The sequence below is a fragment of the Vicugna pacos genome, chromosome 6, assembly GCF_048564905.1.
Source record: "Vicugna pacos chromosome 6, VicPac4, whole genome shotgun sequence".
NCBI classification, from domain to species: domain Eukaryota; kingdom Metazoa; phylum Chordata; class Mammalia; order Artiodactyla; family Camelidae; genus Vicugna; species Vicugna pacos.
Window position 1 is genome coordinate 22,532,970 of NC_132992.1, and position 17,583 is coordinate 22,550,552.

At 50.2% G+C, this 17,583-nt stretch overlaps 1 protein-coding gene across 4 annotated transcripts in view; it reads right to left on the reverse strand.

Moving 5' to 3' along the window:
- Nucleotides 1-17,583, reverse strand: part of MAPKBP1 (mitogen-activated protein kinase binding protein 1) — a 48,549-nt gene that overhangs the window by 11,111 nt on the left and 19,855 nt on the right. For 2 of the 4 annotated variants that reach the window (XM_072962634.1, XM_031672924.2), the window contains exons 3-12: nucleotides 15,367-15,458; nucleotides 5,369-5,431; nucleotides 5,094-5,151; nucleotides 4,167-4,337; nucleotides 3,644-3,781; nucleotides 3,204-3,386; nucleotides 2,459-2,619; nucleotides 1,492-1,681; nucleotides 771-917; nucleotides 395-570 (exon numbers count right to left, since the gene is read on the reverse strand). In XM_072962634.1, the coding sequence (XP_072818735.1) occupies nucleotides 395-570; nucleotides 771-917; nucleotides 1,492-1,681; nucleotides 2,459-2,619; nucleotides 3,204-3,386; nucleotides 3,644-3,781; nucleotides 4,167-4,337; nucleotides 5,094-5,151; nucleotides 5,369-5,431; nucleotides 15,367-15,458 (1,379 nt within the window). Of the gene's footprint in view, nucleotides 1-394; nucleotides 571-770; nucleotides 918-1,491; nucleotides 1,682-2,458; nucleotides 2,620-3,203; nucleotides 3,387-3,643; nucleotides 3,782-4,166; nucleotides 4,338-5,093; nucleotides 5,152-5,368; nucleotides 5,432-5,776; nucleotides 5,925-12,296; nucleotides 12,457-15,366; nucleotides 15,459-17,583 lie in introns of those variants that run through there. The other 2 variants (XM_072962636.1, XM_072962635.1) reach the window with 2 other exon arrangements.

Consider the following 17,583-nt stretch of genomic DNA (forward strand, 5'->3'; position numbering starts at 1 on the left):
CTTCAGCTTTTGCTTACCTTTCATAACCAAGAGTACTGATCAGCACAGGCATCCTGTCATATGCACCTTAATTTGAGTTGTCTGACTTTTCTCATGACTAGACTGAGTTTACACATTTTTGGCAAGAATATCACAAAAGAAGTGCTATGTCCTTCTTAGTGCATCATATTATGGGCTTCATGATGTTGATGTGAGGATGCTAAGCTTGGTTACTTGATTAAGATGCTTTCTGCTGGGTTTCTTCATTATAAAGTAATTGTCTTTCCCTTGTATAGGAATATCTTTTTTCCAATCTCTTTGAGCCAAACTTTTCAAAAGCTGTGTCCTCGGGGACCTAACTCTCCCAGCCTGCACCACGTGACTCAGGCAGTACCCATTCCAGACCTGGCCTTACCTGAGTGTGCCCACACGGTCCCCTGAAGCTAGATGCTGTCCGTTGGGGCTGATACACACAGAACGAATGCCCACGCGGGGATCCATCAGGGACCCATCAGCTTTGTCTCCCCCAGGCAGCTCAGTGTCCAGCAGGGCCTGAGTGTTCCCATCCACATAGATGATCTTAATGAGGTCCTAGCGGAGCAGGTCAGGAGGAGAAGTGGATAAGGCAGGCCTGACCCAGAAAAGAGGCAAGGGGAGAGGAATGCTGGACAAGATAAACCCTTGGCTCACAGAGGCCAGCCAAATAAGAGCTGGGGACCCAGTTCCTAAGAAGGAAGTGTAAAGGCAAGGGGATGCAGGTACTAGGTGTGGACGGGGACCCCGTGGCTCACGTTGCTGAGGATGTTTCGGTGCAGGGTGGAGCCATGCACCCCAGAGCTCTCTGTGTTCCACAGGCGGATAGTGTTGTCGGAGGAACAGGTGATAAAGGAACTGGGGGGCAGGCAGGCCTGGTTACTGTCCTTCACTTCGGGGTAGACCTGAAGGGGCAGAGGGAACAAAGTCAGATCTCCAGTTAGGAGCAGTCCCTTATCTGCCCACGGAGATAGAAGGGAATGAGAGCAAGGGCTTGATGCTGGCCAAGGCTTAGCCCTGCGTCAGTTACATAGGAAGTAAGCTGTAACTACCAGATACTCTTCAAATCAGTATGGAAAAGCACATTAACCAAGCACCTACTGTGGACAGGCATTCTTCCATGCCTCCCATTTACATTCTTTCATTTAATTCTTAGAACAATTAGATAAATCAGGTACATCATTTTACCACTGAAGAAATGAGGCTCGGTCAGGTTCAATAACTTGTCCAAGATCATCCAGCCTAGGATGAGGCAAAGCTACGGATGGACAGGGGCACACTGGAAGAAGCCTGAGATGTATAAGCACTAAAATTCTAGTGCCGTCCTCAGGACCCATCTGAGGATATGCAGATACACAGGGATGCTGCTGGAGAAATGAGGAGGCAGCAGAACATAACATTCTACTTGGGGATCCTCACTTTCCAACCTCACAGTGGTACTCCCCCAAAACCAGGCTGGGGTCAAGCCAGCCCACCTACCTCCACACTCCAAACGCAGGAGGAATGATACAGAGCCGAGTACACCTTGCCCACTTTCTTGGGGTCCCTCACATCCCAAACATAAATGCTGTGGTCGTTGTACACACAAGACAGCCACTGATTAGTAGGATCAAAGGTCAAGGCAATGGTGTCTGGATACCTGGCATTGGCCACTCCAGAGAAGAGGCGACTGTGGGGAAGAGGACAGAGCAAACTGGTGAGTGAGGAGTTGATGAAATGAAGGACTGAGGGGAATGGAAACAGAAGCCAGTCCACAAAGGAAGGAGCAGAGCATGGGAGCCGCTCCAGACTCGTAGGTTTGGAAGCAGTTGCTTGAGAGGAAAAAGCTGCCTCTGACAGCTCTCAGTTGGGAGCCGCCCCAGCACAAGCTGCTGGGCCACGGTCTCTCCTGATGAACACGAACAAGGTCACAGAACGCCAAAGTCAGACAAGGTAACTCTGTGGCCATGAAGGGGCAAAACAAAAACAAGACCACTCTGTAACTGTGTCTGAGACAGATAAAAATATCATTGTAAAACACAAAAATGACCGAACATCACCCTTTCCTGTCTTTCAGGACTGACGGCTCCTTCTTTACCAATTACAGCCTGAGTTTCATACCTTTCCTTCTCCCTTTAATTATTAAATGTCCAATAGTAGAATTGCCCCCACCTCCTCACAGTATCCAACCAGAACAAAACTGCAGTCCCTGGAACCATTCCTAAAATCATCTAACACAAGCCCAAATCTTACAGTAAGTCCCTCCTAACACCTACATCTAAGACACTCCATAGTCCCCCACGTGAGCGGGGTACCAATGAAGCCAAATTTGTGTGTGTACAGAGGTGTTCCTCTGAGAATCTTTGGGATATCAATACACTCTTCACCTTGTTCCCTGAAGCACAGGCAAGGAAGACTGGGCACAGAGTAAAGCTTTGATGGAGGGCAGGGGGTCCACACAGCTCACCTGGCCTCTGTGACACTGGCAATGTCTGTCCCCAGGGCGTGGGGCCGGGGCAGGGTACTGAGGAAGTGCAGATTACAGGGGTTGAAGAGGCGCACGGTGCCATCAGCGCAGCCACAGAAGATGTAGTCTTGGCTGACGGAGATGCAGTGGGCCACGGTGGTCTGCAAGCAGAGGGGCTCAGGTCAGCGTGGGCCACCTGCGCAACCCCTCCTCAACAGTCACCTGCCAAGAGGAGACACCAGCCAAGGCAGGGGAGAGGGGAAAGCAGCCCAGCTGCTCTGGCCTGAGCCCCTCAGCTGTCATGTAGAGATGCCCCGCCCTCCAGCAGCAGGTGGCCAGAGGGCCCAAGGCCACGTGCAGATGGGGGATGGGTGTCGGGGACCCTTCTAGGGCACTAGAGGTTTTGGCAAAGAGGGCAAAGTAGGAAAAGCCCAACAAAGAGAAAGGAGCAGCAAGAGAAAGAGAGGAGAGTCTAGCACCACTTACTGTGAAGCTGTCTGTGTTCTGAGCAGAAGAGGAAAGCAGGGGAAAGAAAGACAGAAAGAGAGAGCAGAGAGGAGGCAGTTATACAGATCTGCATGGGCTAGAGCCGGGCCAAGCTCTGGCTCCCTCGAGCTCCTTTCTTCTGGGGTCCCCTGCTGCATGCACAAGGGCCCTGCCCCCGGCATGGAGCCGCAGCATCAGTTCCCCCTGAGCTGAGACGCAGGCAGCCTCCCCACCCCCGCACTGGTACAGAGGTACTTACTCTCAGCTCCACCCACTTATCCAAAAGCCTGCGATCACTGAACTCGCACAGCAGCCCTGAGGACGTGATGCAGAAGGTGCTGTCCGCTTTCTTCCCTCGGCCACAGGCCACATCGGTGAACAGGTTGTTCCGCAGCTCCCCCAGCAGCCCTGAGCGGCCCAGCAGGGGCACAGTGGCATTCACCTGTGGAGACACATCTCTGCTGCCCACCCATCCTCCCAGGGGCCACTGGACACCATGGGCTGGGGAGAGTGAGGGAGGAGACACAGTAAGCCTCCATTACCCTTTGAGACTATCCCTCGGCCCAGATAGCATTGGCTCATCCAAAACTTATGGATGGTGACCAAGCAAGCAGAGAAGGTCCCAAAGGGAGCAGGGTCTCCTGGGGTGGGCTGAGCAGACCCTGGCCTCCAGGGCTACTTCCATCCTCAGGACCTTACCTTTGAGGTCTTGCTGTCATCAAGGTACCAGAATTTGATGTGCCGGTTGCCTGCAGTGACAAAGTAGCTGCAATCTTCAGAGAAGGACACTGCTGTGACCCGACTGGACACTTTATTGGAGGCCACCACAATGTTTTTCTGGAGGGAAAGCCAAAGGAAGAATCAAAGTTCTGCCTCTTGGGGCCAAGAAGAAAGAGGCTCAGAGGATGGAGGAAGGTTAGATAGGATTTGTACTTAAAAAAAAAGTTTCTTTCCAGGATTCACTGGTCAGCAAAAGAGGGGAGGGAGGAGAATCACTTTCTAGAGGAGTTGAAGAGATTCAATCCTCAAAGGCATAAAGCTAGCCTCTTTCTACCAACATGCTGGGCTGCGCAGTTGCTTTTTTCTGCTTCAGATTGTTTTCTAGAATGAGACTGAGACCAGCAGAGTGGAATGGAAGGGCTGAGGTCAACAGTTTCCCAGCTCCCCAGAAGGCCCCTGGACCCCCATGAGGCTGCCAGGCTAGCCCACTGAGCCCACTTACCTTCCAGGACCAGACATTGACGATCATGTCATGTTGGTAGCCCACAGAGACGATGTACTTGGCGCTAGGGGAGAAGGCCACACAAGCCACACCATACTTGTGCTCCTGCAGCTCTGCCACCTGGCTGTGCTCAGCTACATCCCAAACCCGCACGGCTGGCATGTGCCCACTCTGCAGAGAGGAAAGAACCGGAAGTGAGGACCAGAGGCACATAGCAGCCTCCAGCCTTTCAGGGTGGGGGCCCCCACCCCTCTAGCTCCTGGGTAGAGTCTAATGACCCCCCCCCCGGATGAGAGCAGAGTGCTACACAGGGCAAAGGTATAGAGAAAACATGATAAATATCTCAGGACAACAATTAACAGAGAAAACAGCCCCAGATTTGGTTCAATATCTCTCGGTGAGGGTTTGCACCTCTGTTTTTGTTCAAAACTCCTTAAGTGATTCTGGTGAGCAGCCAGGGTTGAGAACCACTACCACCCACGCCTATTTCTGCCCCCACTGCCTCCCTGTACAAGGCTGAGATGGCAGAGGTGTCCCTCCTGTGCCCAGCAGGGGGCCTCCGGGGATAAGGAATATTCTAAGGCAGTGGTTTTCAAAGCGCGCTTCCCAAACCAGCAGAATCAGCATGATCTGGGAACCTGTTAGAAATGCAAATTTTGGGGTCCCCTTCCAGACCTATAGAACCAGAAACTCTGTGGGTAGGCCCAGCAACGTGCACTTTAACAAGCCCTCCAGGTGATTCTGGTACCCAGTAAGCCACTAAGGCTGCAGAACCACTGCTTCAAGACACAGCAAAAACTGGGATCTGGCATCAGTTCAGGAGGCCAGAAGGGCAGAGGCCCTAACCAGGCCCAGGACTGTAGCCCTCTGCTGAGACCAGGTCACCCATGTGCTTCAGAGTACTCCAGCCCCCCTTTCCCCACTCACCTCTCCAGTGACCAGGTACTTGCCATCAGGGGAGAAGGCAAGGGCGGTGATGGTTTTCCTGCAAGAAATGAGGCCGGCTCAAAAGGGCACTGGCAGGCTGGCTCCCTCACAGTCTCCTCAAAAGGCAAGACCAGGGACATCAACAGCATATGTGGTATTTCCCTATCTGGACCTGGGGCCCAACCAGGTCCCAGTACCCAGGGCCACAGAGACCCCAAACAGTGCCCATCTCACAGCCCCCAGGAGATGTTCCCCAAGGGCCCAGGCCCATTTACCTGGAACTGTTGAGGATGTGGTGCTGTTTGTGCTTCCTGGGATTGAACAGCACGACCACACACCTGGGGAGATGAGTGAGACAACCAACTTCAGCAGCAAACCACAGCTCCCCTAGGAACTCCAGTCACCCAGCAGAAGGAAACCAGGTGAGCAAGCTCAGAGGGGCTCTGCTTGCCACCGAGGGCAACTGACTGCTCTCTCCTGGAGACCTGTTCCTCTTGCTCCCTTTCACCACCCACAGGGGCCTATCTCTGCAGCTGCATGAGGGTTAAAGGGCTCCCTGGAAGTCTGTTTCCAGTGGGTCCCTAAGCACCAGCACTATCTCTGCCACAAAGGGCAGCAGGGACACAGACCTTCCCACAGTCCTCATGCACAGCCCAGGACGGGGCCCAGGAGGAAGAACTCACGTGATTTGGGCAAAGCAGGCCACAGATGGATAGCCAGTTCCCAGGCTGGAGCCACACATCAATCAAGTATTTGCGCTCCAAGGAGGAGTAAGACCTCATGTGAGTGTGTGACCATGTGTGTACTCGGCAGGGGCCAACCCCTCTCACCTTCTACATGGCAGGTGAGGGAATGGGTGGGAGGCAGGGGGCCAGAACTGCAAGGAGGCTCAGCAAGCCTAGAGGGAGAGGCAGGAGAGCCTCAGAGGGCCTAGGGAAGCCTGTTCAGTGCCTCAGAACTCCTGGGCCCAGCTCTGAGAATCCCTGGCCCCAAGGAGCCTAAGAAGAACCCTCCAGACTGACAGAAGACAATCAGAAAAGGCTGGGAGCACCCTCTCCAGCCAGAAGGTGAGGCTGGATGGGATCAGGATCAGACTGATTTCCAGAGGCAGCTCCAGAGGGGAGGCTGGGGAGCAGGAGTCAGGGGCAGGAAGCGGGAAGCCACGGCCAGCAGCATTCTCCCTCAGGCTCTCCGGCTGTCAGCAGGCCTGGGCCCACTGCCCTTCTGCCTCATCACTTCATCAGCACTGTAACTACCTGACAGGAGCAAGCGTGGAGCCTGCTACACCAGATAAGGGGACGGGGAGAGAACTGTCAGAGGGCTACATCCCCTAGACCCAGCCTTGTTTAGCTGGAAACCACTGCAACCCCCACACCTGAAACCCACTGCTTGCTAGAAATTCGAAAGGAAGGCAGGCACAGGCTGCGGGTGAGTGCTCAGCATCTCAGGCTCAATAAACCACTTCAATATGCAAATTCCACTGGTAATTGCTGGGGATGCTGGGATCTCAGAGGTATACCAGCTATGCTCAGAGCTGCCAGGCTGACCAACAGCCTTGGAATTCCGGAGTCACATCATCTTCTCCTCTAACCCCTCCCCCAAATCCTTCTTCACTGTTTTCTTTCTTCTCTCCTATCTGCTAACTTTTCTGCTTCCCTTTCCTCAGTACTTTCTCATTTCTCTCTTTATACCAACTTCCACTCTCCCACCCTTTCCCTTCTAGAATGCCATGTCAGGAGGGTTTTTAAAAATAAGACCAAAATTAAATGGCTTTGGAAACTCTGTACCCCACCAGTCTTCCTCCCCTTTCCCAACACGCACACACATACACACCCCATGCACACTTGTCCAGCTTCCTTTAGGGGCAGGCCCAGATACAAGGGGCCTAATTCCTCCAAAATAGATAAGATTCATAGAAACTCAGAGCTGGAAAGAAGGATGGAAGGAATTAAGCACACTGTGCTAGGTAACTATAAAGGTCACCTGGTCCAACCCTCCAAAATTTTGAGATGAGGAAACTCAGGCTCAGAAACATAGGCTCCTATAAAGAACAGAGCCAGAACTCATAGGTCTGCCAGTGTCCACTGCTCTTTACACCAAATAGGTGCGCACCTCCGATCTGACTGTGTCACTCTTGCTGAGCATCCCTGCGGAGCTTCTACGACCCGAGCCCTTAAGTACACATGAAGGCACTGGGTGGTGTGGCACCTGACCAGCCTCCATCCTCACCACGAACCATGCTCCAACCACATTCTTTCACTCCCTTTAACTTGCTATGTTCCTCCTACTCTAGGCCTTTGCAAGAGCCCTTTCCCCTATTTAGAACATTCTTCTCTCCCTTTTCCAACTAGTTAACCCTTAGTCCTCTTTCGATCTCAGGTCAGATGGCCTCAGTATATGATCTCATAACACAGTTGTATCAACCTTGCATGACATTCATCACAACTGCAATTTTACATTTATTGTTGATTGCCGCTCCCACTAGACCTGTGCCTCCCATGAGGGTGAGAAGTGAGTCTAGCTTCACTAACTGCTTTGTCTCCTGTGCCTAGTGGAGTCTGGCCCATTGCGGTTGTTTAAGAACCATTTATTGAATGTATGAACGCCCCGCCTTGGTCCACTAGCTTGGTCCCGCTCAGGTATCTGTAGGTCCAGCTCTCCTCCCTCCTGCCTACTCCACCTGTCTTCTATGGAAGGAAGCACTGAGGACCGCTGGGTCCTCTGAGACAGTGTGGGGCAGTGAGGACATTGTGAGCTTTGGAGTCAGAGAACAGGATTTGAGTCCTCATTCTGACATCTACAGCTTTGCGACCCTGGCTGGGCAAGTCACAGCCTATTACCTTATCTGTGAAAAAGAAGCCACGAGGATTGAGCTCTTGGAACTTCAGTGGAGATTAAGTAAAAAATTTTGACACATAGCGGGAGCCAAACAAATAGCAAATTACTATTACTCCTCCTGGAGCACAGACAGGGCGCTAAAAGAGACTCCTGGCGGTGGGGAACAAGGTGCTCAGGACTGTGTCGGGTTTTTCCCTTGGAAAAATGGAGGTGAGTCCTGTTAAGATCTGAGCAATGGTAAACACTTTAAAAGAGGCTTTATTTTTTGTTCTGGGAAGGCAGCCAAGGAAGGAGAGCTGGGTTAAGCTTGGGGAAAGAAAATATCTCCATCTTCACCCACTTAGGAGATGATGAGCTTGGAAGGTAGCAAGAAAGGGACGGAGGAAATGGGGAGGGAGAAACCAACTTGAGTGTCTAGGACAGCAGCACAGAAACATAAAAAGATGAAGGAAGTGACATCTCCTGGCTAAGCTAAAAAGCAAGCACTACACAAGAGCTTCAACGGACTCTAAACACGAAGGCTTCCACTGCCTTTAGTAACTGGTCTACTGCTCTTCCCATTCAATAACAAGAGTTACCATTTATCAAGCATTTTCTGTGTAGCAGGCACTCTGCTAAGCACTTTAGACGTCTGGTCTTATTAGCTAATCCTTATGACAAGCTTGTGATGCTGGTACAATCATCCCCACTTTAAGATGGAGAAACAAGTTCAGAGGCATTGTTCAAGGCCTCTCAGCTAATGCAAAACAGAGCCAGGATTCCAGCAGCCGAGCTCTAAGAAAAGCATAGTGGAGTGAATGGGAGAAAGTAGAGAAAACCGAAGTGGAAGAGGAGAGACTTAAACGCAGGAAGCACACAGACCTAATGCTCAGGGAGTCGGGGGGGGGGGGGGGCGCCTCTGAGAAGAGGAAGAAACGACAGGGACACTTGGAGGGAAAAAGGATTCAGGTTACAGAAATTTTGGAAATCATAACAGGGTGCATGAAAATTATAGCAGTTATAGTGCAAAGTTCATAGCTCTAGACATTTAGATTTTAATACTTTATTCAGTGTATGAAAACGGATAACCCCCAGGCCACCATCATGAAAAGCCCAGCAAGTTTTTGGGAGAACAGACGTTCTCTCGCTCTCTGTGCTGACCTGCTAAGAAGGCCCTCTGCAGGCTCACCTCTCTGGCAATGGCTTCCAGTCTGAGTGGTTTCAGGTTACCTAGCTTTCAGGTCAGCTCGAGATAAACCATGGCAAAGGGCTCCGGCTGAGAGCTGACCTGACTTGAACTGACTCAATGCTGCATATTCGGGACAGTCACATTTCAAATCCAGAAAAGGCAGGTGATGAGGGCTCTATGGTGGCTTTTGAGTTTTCCTTTAAACCCAAAGCTGCATGGTGACCTTTCAAGGGCAGTGCATTAGACGGCTTAAAACAACTTTCCAAGTCACTACACATAAATTCTGAGTCTTGCTGGGCCACACGTCTTCTGTTTCCTGCTTCCCCTCAATTTGACTCCACAGTAGAAGGAGGAAAGAGAGTGGCTTGTGTGTGTAGGAAGTCAATGGAGACAGAAAGATGGAGACTGGCAATGAGGCAACCCTTCCCTTCTCTAGCACCTCCCAACCCTCCCCCTCAGGTATAGCCTGGAGAATTCTCACCTGTGGCATGGGAGAGTTAAGCAAAGGAGGGAAACACACAGAGGTAGGCCCTTCAGCTGAAATTTTTACTTCCAATTATTCAAATTTGGAAATCTTCTAAACAGAGGAAGAGGAAGAAAGAGACCAACCCATGGTCACAGCTCCACTTGCAAGGACAAAAATGCAGATGCTGAAGTGAAGGCAGATCCTGGCAAAGACATCTAAGGTCCTCCTGTGCCCAGCTTGCTGAGGTCTTCCCAAGAAAAAAGACCTCAGAAACACTGATATGGGAGTCTCCTCAGTCTTCTTTGACCTTTGAGCAAGTTCCTCAGTTTGCTGGGGAAGGGACGGTGGGGTGTGGTTTGCATCAAACTTTGGCCCTTGGCCTCCACATCCCTTGACCCTGGCCAGCCCAGCAGGCAGTCATCTGCACATGTCTGTGCAGCAGTACTGGCTGCAGCGCCCAATGTGACAAGGGCTAGGCTGGCTCAGCCAGCTGAGTCCTGTAATTCAGAACCCCAGGGTGCAGGGAGGCTGCTTACTCTCACAGGGAGACAGTGAGGCCTCCGGCCCTCAGGGCCTCAACCTGGCAGTCACGTGGTAGAGCACCATTGCCAGGTGCTGGGCCCACTGCCCAGGAACTTCTCTGAACCAGGAAGGGCCAAGTCCTCGACAGCTGCTTCCCTGGACAGGTCCAGTGCCATCACAAAGAGCCCAGCATGCCCACAGGGTCCACCTCCTATGACTCCATCCTCCAGAAGGCAGAAACAAATGAGACTTGAGTGGACAATGAATGCAGAAGCACATACAGGGAGCAGGACACAGAAGGCCTGAGCAGCAACCCTGCACCGCAGAATTTCTTTCAGACCAAGTAAAATCAGAAGGTGACTCACAGAGGTACACCAAAGGTCCTTCAAGCCTTGCTCAAATGCCACCATGTAGCCCTGTTTAACATTACAACCCCGCAGCTCTACATTCCCTACTCCCTTTCACTGCTTATTGCTTATACTTTTTCCAAAGCATAAATCAACTTGTAATATTCCGTATAATTTACTTTTTTGAGGGGGGAGGGTGAGAGGATCTGTTTTCATCACTAGACTGCTCTATGATGGTGGTATTTGTTTATTTTGTTTACTGGTACATCTCAAGGGCCTAGAAAACAGGCACTCAGTAAACATTAGCGAATAAATCTGTAAGTCACCAGCTATCAGATCTCAAAGCCCTGACTGCCAAGGGACCTCCTGAGTAGCAGGCCCCAGGGTAGGTCCACAGTTCTCCCTTAGACTATTAGGACTCACTGACACTTGAGGGTGGGGTGATGGTGGAAAGAACAAGAAAACTGGGGTCAGGCAGACCTGTCTGCTAACATACTGTGTGATCTTGGGCATATTCCTTAATTTCTCTGAACCTCAGTTTTCTCATCTGTAAAACAGGAATAATAATATCTATGTCACAGAATTGTTTTGAGAACTGAATAATGTGCAAAGTAACAAGCATGGTGCTCCTAGTCATCTTCTTGACGAGTACTCTGGTGCACCAACAACAAGGAAAGGGCTAGCCAGAGGGTCAGCAGTTAGAACAGGAAGCCAAACTACGGTATCCCAGGCAGGACTTGCTAGGGTCCTCATTCAGGTGTGGAATTATAAACTGTCCCCCAAGATTCGCTCCCAAAGAGGAAATCTTACAGCTTTAATTATTCTAAGAGATACTGAGTCTAGGATGGTTCCTAGGACATCCTTGGTTGTGGTCCTCTTTAGATATCTGGAATCCAATGCTTTCCAAATAAATAACTTTCTTAGGCCAGGCCATGAGACCCACTGTGATCTCAGTTTCTAGTATGCTCTATGAGGCGCTGTCCCCCAAAGGCACGAGAAAAGACTTGGTGGTAATAAGCCAGTGAATAACACAGCGAATTACACTACACTAACAGAGAGAATTACACTTCTCTCTGCCCAGAGGACTCTAAACATATTCCCTTCCAGGACAAGAGGTGAATCTCTGTGAGCTGTAAGAATGACAAGCCAGGTCCAAAAGACAGTGTCTGAGCCCCCTTCCTTTCACTCACTATGGTCTAGCCACCATGGCCACTGTTTAGCTACTCAAGCAATGAACTGATTCCTCCTTTCTTTGGGACCTTTGCTGTTGAGGTCTCCTCCCTCTGGAAGTGCAGCTCTTCACTGCAGATTCCTCCTTGATATCATTCAGACATCAGCTTAAATGTTAGCACCCACTGAGCCCTGACCATCCAATCTTAAAGTAGCCCCACCCCACCCTGCTCTTAGTTACTCACTTACTCTCCTTTCCATCATTCGGGTTTATTCTCCTCAGAACACTTACCACTCTTTGATATGCTCATTTATTTGCTTACATGTGTACTGTCTGCTTGTCCTCTTTGACCCTAAACCTCACAAAAGCAGTGAGTGACACTGTCTGTCTACTGCTGTACACCCTGTGGCTGGAACACTACCTGGACCAGAGCAGTATCTGCTGAACAGATGAATGAACAGACTGTATCGATGAACAAGCTGTTTTGGGAAGAACTGAGGGACCCTGGTTTCAGGTGTGAGCTCTGTTGGGAAACCAGGAGAAAAGGCGCTGAGAGGACTGATGCTTGTGAGTGCCCTGGTGTATGATTCATAGCCATCAGGACAGCGAGTCCCAGCATCCTCTTCAGCCAGTCCACCCAGTCTCCCCACGACTCCACACACTCCCTGGCAACCCTCCACACAGTGCTTACCACAGACAGGAATAAGGCAGCTGCGTGCTCCTCCAGCTCAGATGTTACTAGAACACAGTTCAGGAGGAGATTCCGTGGCTCCACACACAGTTCAAAGCTTTGGTGCTGGATATCTTAGCATACATTCCAATATGGGCTGAGTAAGTGGAGGGCCCTCTCAGGAGAGCCGGGTTTCCCCTCCTCCTCCCTACTTAAACCAGCCTTTTGGTGCTTGGCTGCTGGATAGGGCCAGCTCCCACTCCAGTAGCTGTTCTGCACAGAGGCCCTGCACTCAGGCATTAGGGGTCAAGAGAAACCCATTCTCCAAATTGACCGGCTCCACAGCGACAACAAGGGCTGTGCTGGGCTCTAAAGGCCCTGGCCCCTCTACCGAGCCGCTAGGGAAGGGGCCTAAGTCAATTACAAGGGTTCAACCAAACTGAGTGCTTCAAAGAAGCTATCTGGGGCCCAGCATGGCCTTCTAGGGCAGGGGAAGCTTTAAAATGTGACAGGTGAGGGCTGGGCTTCCTGTGGGGAAACAGCAGCAAAGGGGGAGCTCTGGAGAAGAGGTGCAGGAGCCACTAAAACTGAGGGGTCTCTACCCAGAGACTTCAACCCACCTCTGCCTGACACACAGCGACCTTCACTCCACCCTCCCTGTGCTGTTTCATTTCCTTTCAGAAAACTTTGTTTTGGTTTGATCTTTGCCTCTAGGCCTCTGGGAGAATTTTCTGAGCTTTGTTTCTCTTCTTGTTTCTAGGATACCTGAGCTGCTCCTACAGCAACAAGCACAGTAGGAACTAGAGAGTGGCGGATGGGGGTGGGGTAGGATCACCAGATAGGAAGACAGGGTTGAGGGGGAAGAGTCTGCTTGGCTCACATAGGCTTTGGTGGTCCCCAGATACCCCAGAGGCACGTCAGGGAGCTCGAGCACAGAGCAAAACTAAAACACCCAGAAAAAGGCTATTTGTAAAGAGAGAACTCAAAGTTTAGGAAATCAAAAGGTCAGGGAGTGGATCAGGACACTGCCCAGGGCTGGCCCAAGCGAAACACACTCAGGAAACCTACTAGAGGTGACGGCAGGAAAGCTTCCATACACCACCAGGAAGGAAAATGACGCCCAGGCACGAGCCAGGCTGGGACCTGCCCACAAACAGAAGCACACACCCTTAAAGGCTCTGGGCCTGAGGTCTGGGTGTGTGGGGAGGGAGGTGGAGCAGGGCTCCACACTCCCCAGGGCAGGGACACAGGGCTCAGCATGCACGGAGGAGCAGCCCAGGCCTTTCCTGCCTGCCCCACATCCAGTCACCAGTTCCACCTCCAACAAGAAGGAACCTGGCTTTCCCAGGCCAAGACAGGCACGAGTGGAATTCCCCAGAGACTGCAGAGGGGATCCAGCAACAGAGATCATTCATCAGCTTGCTTCTGGAGGGGGAGAAGGCGGCCAACTCAGCCTCTGCAGGGTGAAGCCAGTGCAACTCTCACAGTCATCACATGCCAAAGAGCCACCCAGGAGAAACAGATTCCAGAGCCCAGGAGCAGAAGTCTCCCTGGCATAGACTGAGCTCCCCATCAACTGGCCTCTTCTTATTTGAAGGGCAGGTAGATGGCTTAGGGGAAAAGCAGCTTTAAAACACAGGAGAAAATCTGGTCTTCTCCCACCCCACACCATTTTAAGAATGAGCTCTGCCATCAAACTACTTGGGTTGGAATCCTAATACAGACATATACCCGCTGTGTGACCTGGAGCAAACTGCTTAATCTCTTTGAATCTTAGTTTCCTCCTCTAAAATATGGGATGATAATAGTACTAACCTCACAGGGTTGCTCTTAGCTTACACAAAATAATTCCTGCAAATTGCTTAACAAAGTGTCTGGCACAGAAAAAATTCTTGATAAAGGCAGCTTTTTTGATGGGATGCTAAAACTAAAAAAAAAAAATCATATAACAGATATAAAACTACAGGAGTTGCTATGGAAATCACACTGGGGAACTCAGCATTCCCAACGTGACAGTGGGGAAAGAGGCAGAGCAGTGGCCCTCCCATTTTCACATTCCTGTGACCAGCAGCAAGGAACAGAGGTTGACAGAACCAAAAGCAGGAGAGGCCCCAAGCCTCCAAAAGAAACACTTCTGCAGAAGCTTAAAGCAATTATGGTTGTGGGTTTCTCATCTGAAGAAGCAGAGGAGTGAAAAGGCAGCAAGGGAAAGAGGAACTCCAGCCCCAGGACCCTACTTCTCTTCCATGGCACTGATAATCTCTTAAAGGGACCAGAGTAGACAAATGTTCAGAGCGTTACTCGTAACAGCCGAAAAGCAGAAAGAACCCAAATGCCCATCAACTGATGAATAGTTAAAATATGGTGTATCCATACAGTGGAATGTTACTCAGACATAAAAAGGAATGAAGTACTGACACCCAACATAACATGTACGAACCTTGAAGACATCATGCTAAGTAAAAAAACGCCAGTCACAAAAAATATGAATATTTTATATTCATATATTTACATGAAATGTCCAGAACAGGCAAATCTATAGAGACAGAAAGTAGAGGAGAGATTGCCTAGGGCTGGGGATCTTGGGGGGAAATACAGAGTGACTGTTAACGGGCATGGGGTTTCTTTCTGGGGTGATGAAAATGTTCTAAAATTGATTGTGTAATGGCAGCACAACTGTGTGGATAGACTAAAAACCACTGAATTGTACATATTAAATGGGAAAGTTGTGTAGTATGTAAATTACATCTCAATAAAGCTGTTTTTAAAAATGACTAGAAGGCAGATGTCAAAGATACTGAAGATGGTGTTGGAAGCTATGTGTAACAGAAAGTGTGAGTCTGTGGGTGGGTGTGAGTGGCCAAAAAGCAGGACAGGATGGCTACAAGGACAACAATCAACAAAGAGTCTTCACCTGGCCCTGAATCTCCTTTATAAAAATGCCACCAAAACATTATATTATTATTATATTATTATTTATAAAAATGCCACTGGACACATCTCCCAGAAGATACCAGAAAACCCATGCCCACCCCAACTGGTTTAGCATGGCTATGCTCCGATGCAGTAAGACCTCTTCCAAGCCACTTACCCAGCTGGGTAGGCAACTAAACCCGATCGGGGGTCACAGGCAAGTCCTCTGCCTCCAGACACTGTTATTCCAAGCACCTTCTCCAAGGTCACCTGTTAGAGCAAGACAGAAAAGTGTTATGTTATGGACAGAGTGGGGTTGGGAAAAAAGTGCTGAAGGTACCCAGCACCTTATGCAATGCTGACTGCTTTCCTGATGGCCCTAGCTTCTGGGGAATGGGGCTACTGACTTGTCCAGGTTCTGACCTGGCCATAGGCCCCCTGACCACATGGAAAAAAGCCAGTGTGCATCACTAGCTTTTAAAAAGCAATCAAACTACTGAAAATTAAGTGGTTAAAACTCAGCTCATGGCCACAGAGGAACAAGTACTCCCCCAATCCAGGAAGGCTCCCTTTACAAGATAAGAGTTGTGGGTCCCCAGGTTGGCCTCTTGGGTCACTCTGAGAATCAGGGGAGGTCACTGATCTTCATGCCTTGCCCACTCTGATCTCCAAGAGCCAGAAGAATGTTAGGATGTTAGGCATCAATTAGGTGACTCAGACTATCCCTGATCTTTGCATTCCATCACGTTCTTGCCCTCCATCAGAGGACTCCACCCACCCATGTGTGCCAGTTCATATGGACTACAAGCTTAGGAGGCAGAAACATGGCTTAATGCTGTGTTTTGCAAAGGACAGATGCTCAGAGTACTCTAATTATTGTTATTAAGCCACAACTCCCACAGAGATGAAAGGGAAACACATGAAAAGTGCTCAGAGAGGACATGGCCACATGAGACATTCACCATCACTCTCATCATCACTATTGTTACCCCGCACTGTCTGCAGGCCCGGGACGCACAATGGACTAGCCTCAGATTACTTCTGCTAGATGATGCCATGTAGGCTTCAAACAGCCCTGTCACCTCTTGCTTATCACGCCACCTCACCGTCTGCTACACGACATCTCGCATGTCCAGGTCTAGCCCTGTCTGGATTCCCTGAAACAGCCCTCCCCAGGTATGTCCTGGGTCTTCACTGGCTCAGAGAGGGGCTTCTGAACATAAAATGGCAATGTAAACAGGGTAGCGTGTACTCTGCTAAGAGAGTCTCAGGGGCCTTAAGAGAGCCATGTGAACCAGAAACACTTCAGGGGTGTTCACACTTGTACAGGGCCGTCTACTCCTAGTTCGGGCCAGTATCCAGAGAGGGGAAGCCCAGAGTCAATTAGGGTACTCTAGGACTGCTCCTTCCCTCTTACTCTCCCAGCTGGAGGATTCTGAGTGCTCCTAGAGGGCCTGCTTAAATTCTTATCTCCAAGGACCATTTTAGTTTGAATTAGGTTGGAAAGAAATTCCCTGAGGTGGCCAAAGACCAAAATAAGGACTCTATAGTTAAAACTTATTTCCCAGGAAGGTCCCCAAGAGTCTTCTGTGCTTCTTGATGATATGGACCAGGAATTACAATGTGTGTCCAACATGTGTCACTGACAAAGGCAGTTTAGTTCCAGGGTAACGTACCTACCCCAGGCACGTGGCAAGCACCAAACTTGCCAGTTACACTTGGACCTTTGTGAGGCACTAAATCTAGTGGGGGATAAACTTTAGCCTACTCTATGCATTCTTGATAGTTTGCCCTAATTTATGCCTCCTTCCATACTTAATGACCCCCTGGCACCCAATCACCTTTCTGAAAGGCCTGCACACTGACCAGAGTACAAAATAACCCTGGGGAAGTCCGGGGATACTCAGTTCAGGGCGCCACTCCCCATCCTGGCAGTGTGCCCCTGGCTCTCCCAGGGGGAGGGGTACTCAGGAACATTCCTGCTGCACCAGCTGCCTACTGCAGAGAAAAGAGAAAGAGAAGCCTGAGGCCAGCATGACCTGCATAGATGGGAAAGGTCACAAAAGCAAGTGCAGTGAGCTAAAAGGCCACTCAACGCCCATTCTCTTCCAGCTAATCTGATTTCAGGCAAATCCTTTGGCTTCAAATTTACATCAGTCCCTCCCTTATGCTTCAGCTTTGGTCCTAAAGAATCAGACCAGTCTGTTGGTTCTCAGCTTCCCTTTCCTCTGACAGGAATTTAGGTAGGTGTTTCGTGGGTAGATGATCCAGCCCCACAGAGATTAATTCTGGAACTAGCTTGGAGTTCTCAACAGCAATCTAAAGCAGGAAGGAGTGGGGAGGATATAGCTCAGTGGTAGAGTCCATGCTTACCATGCACGAGGTCGGGTTCAAT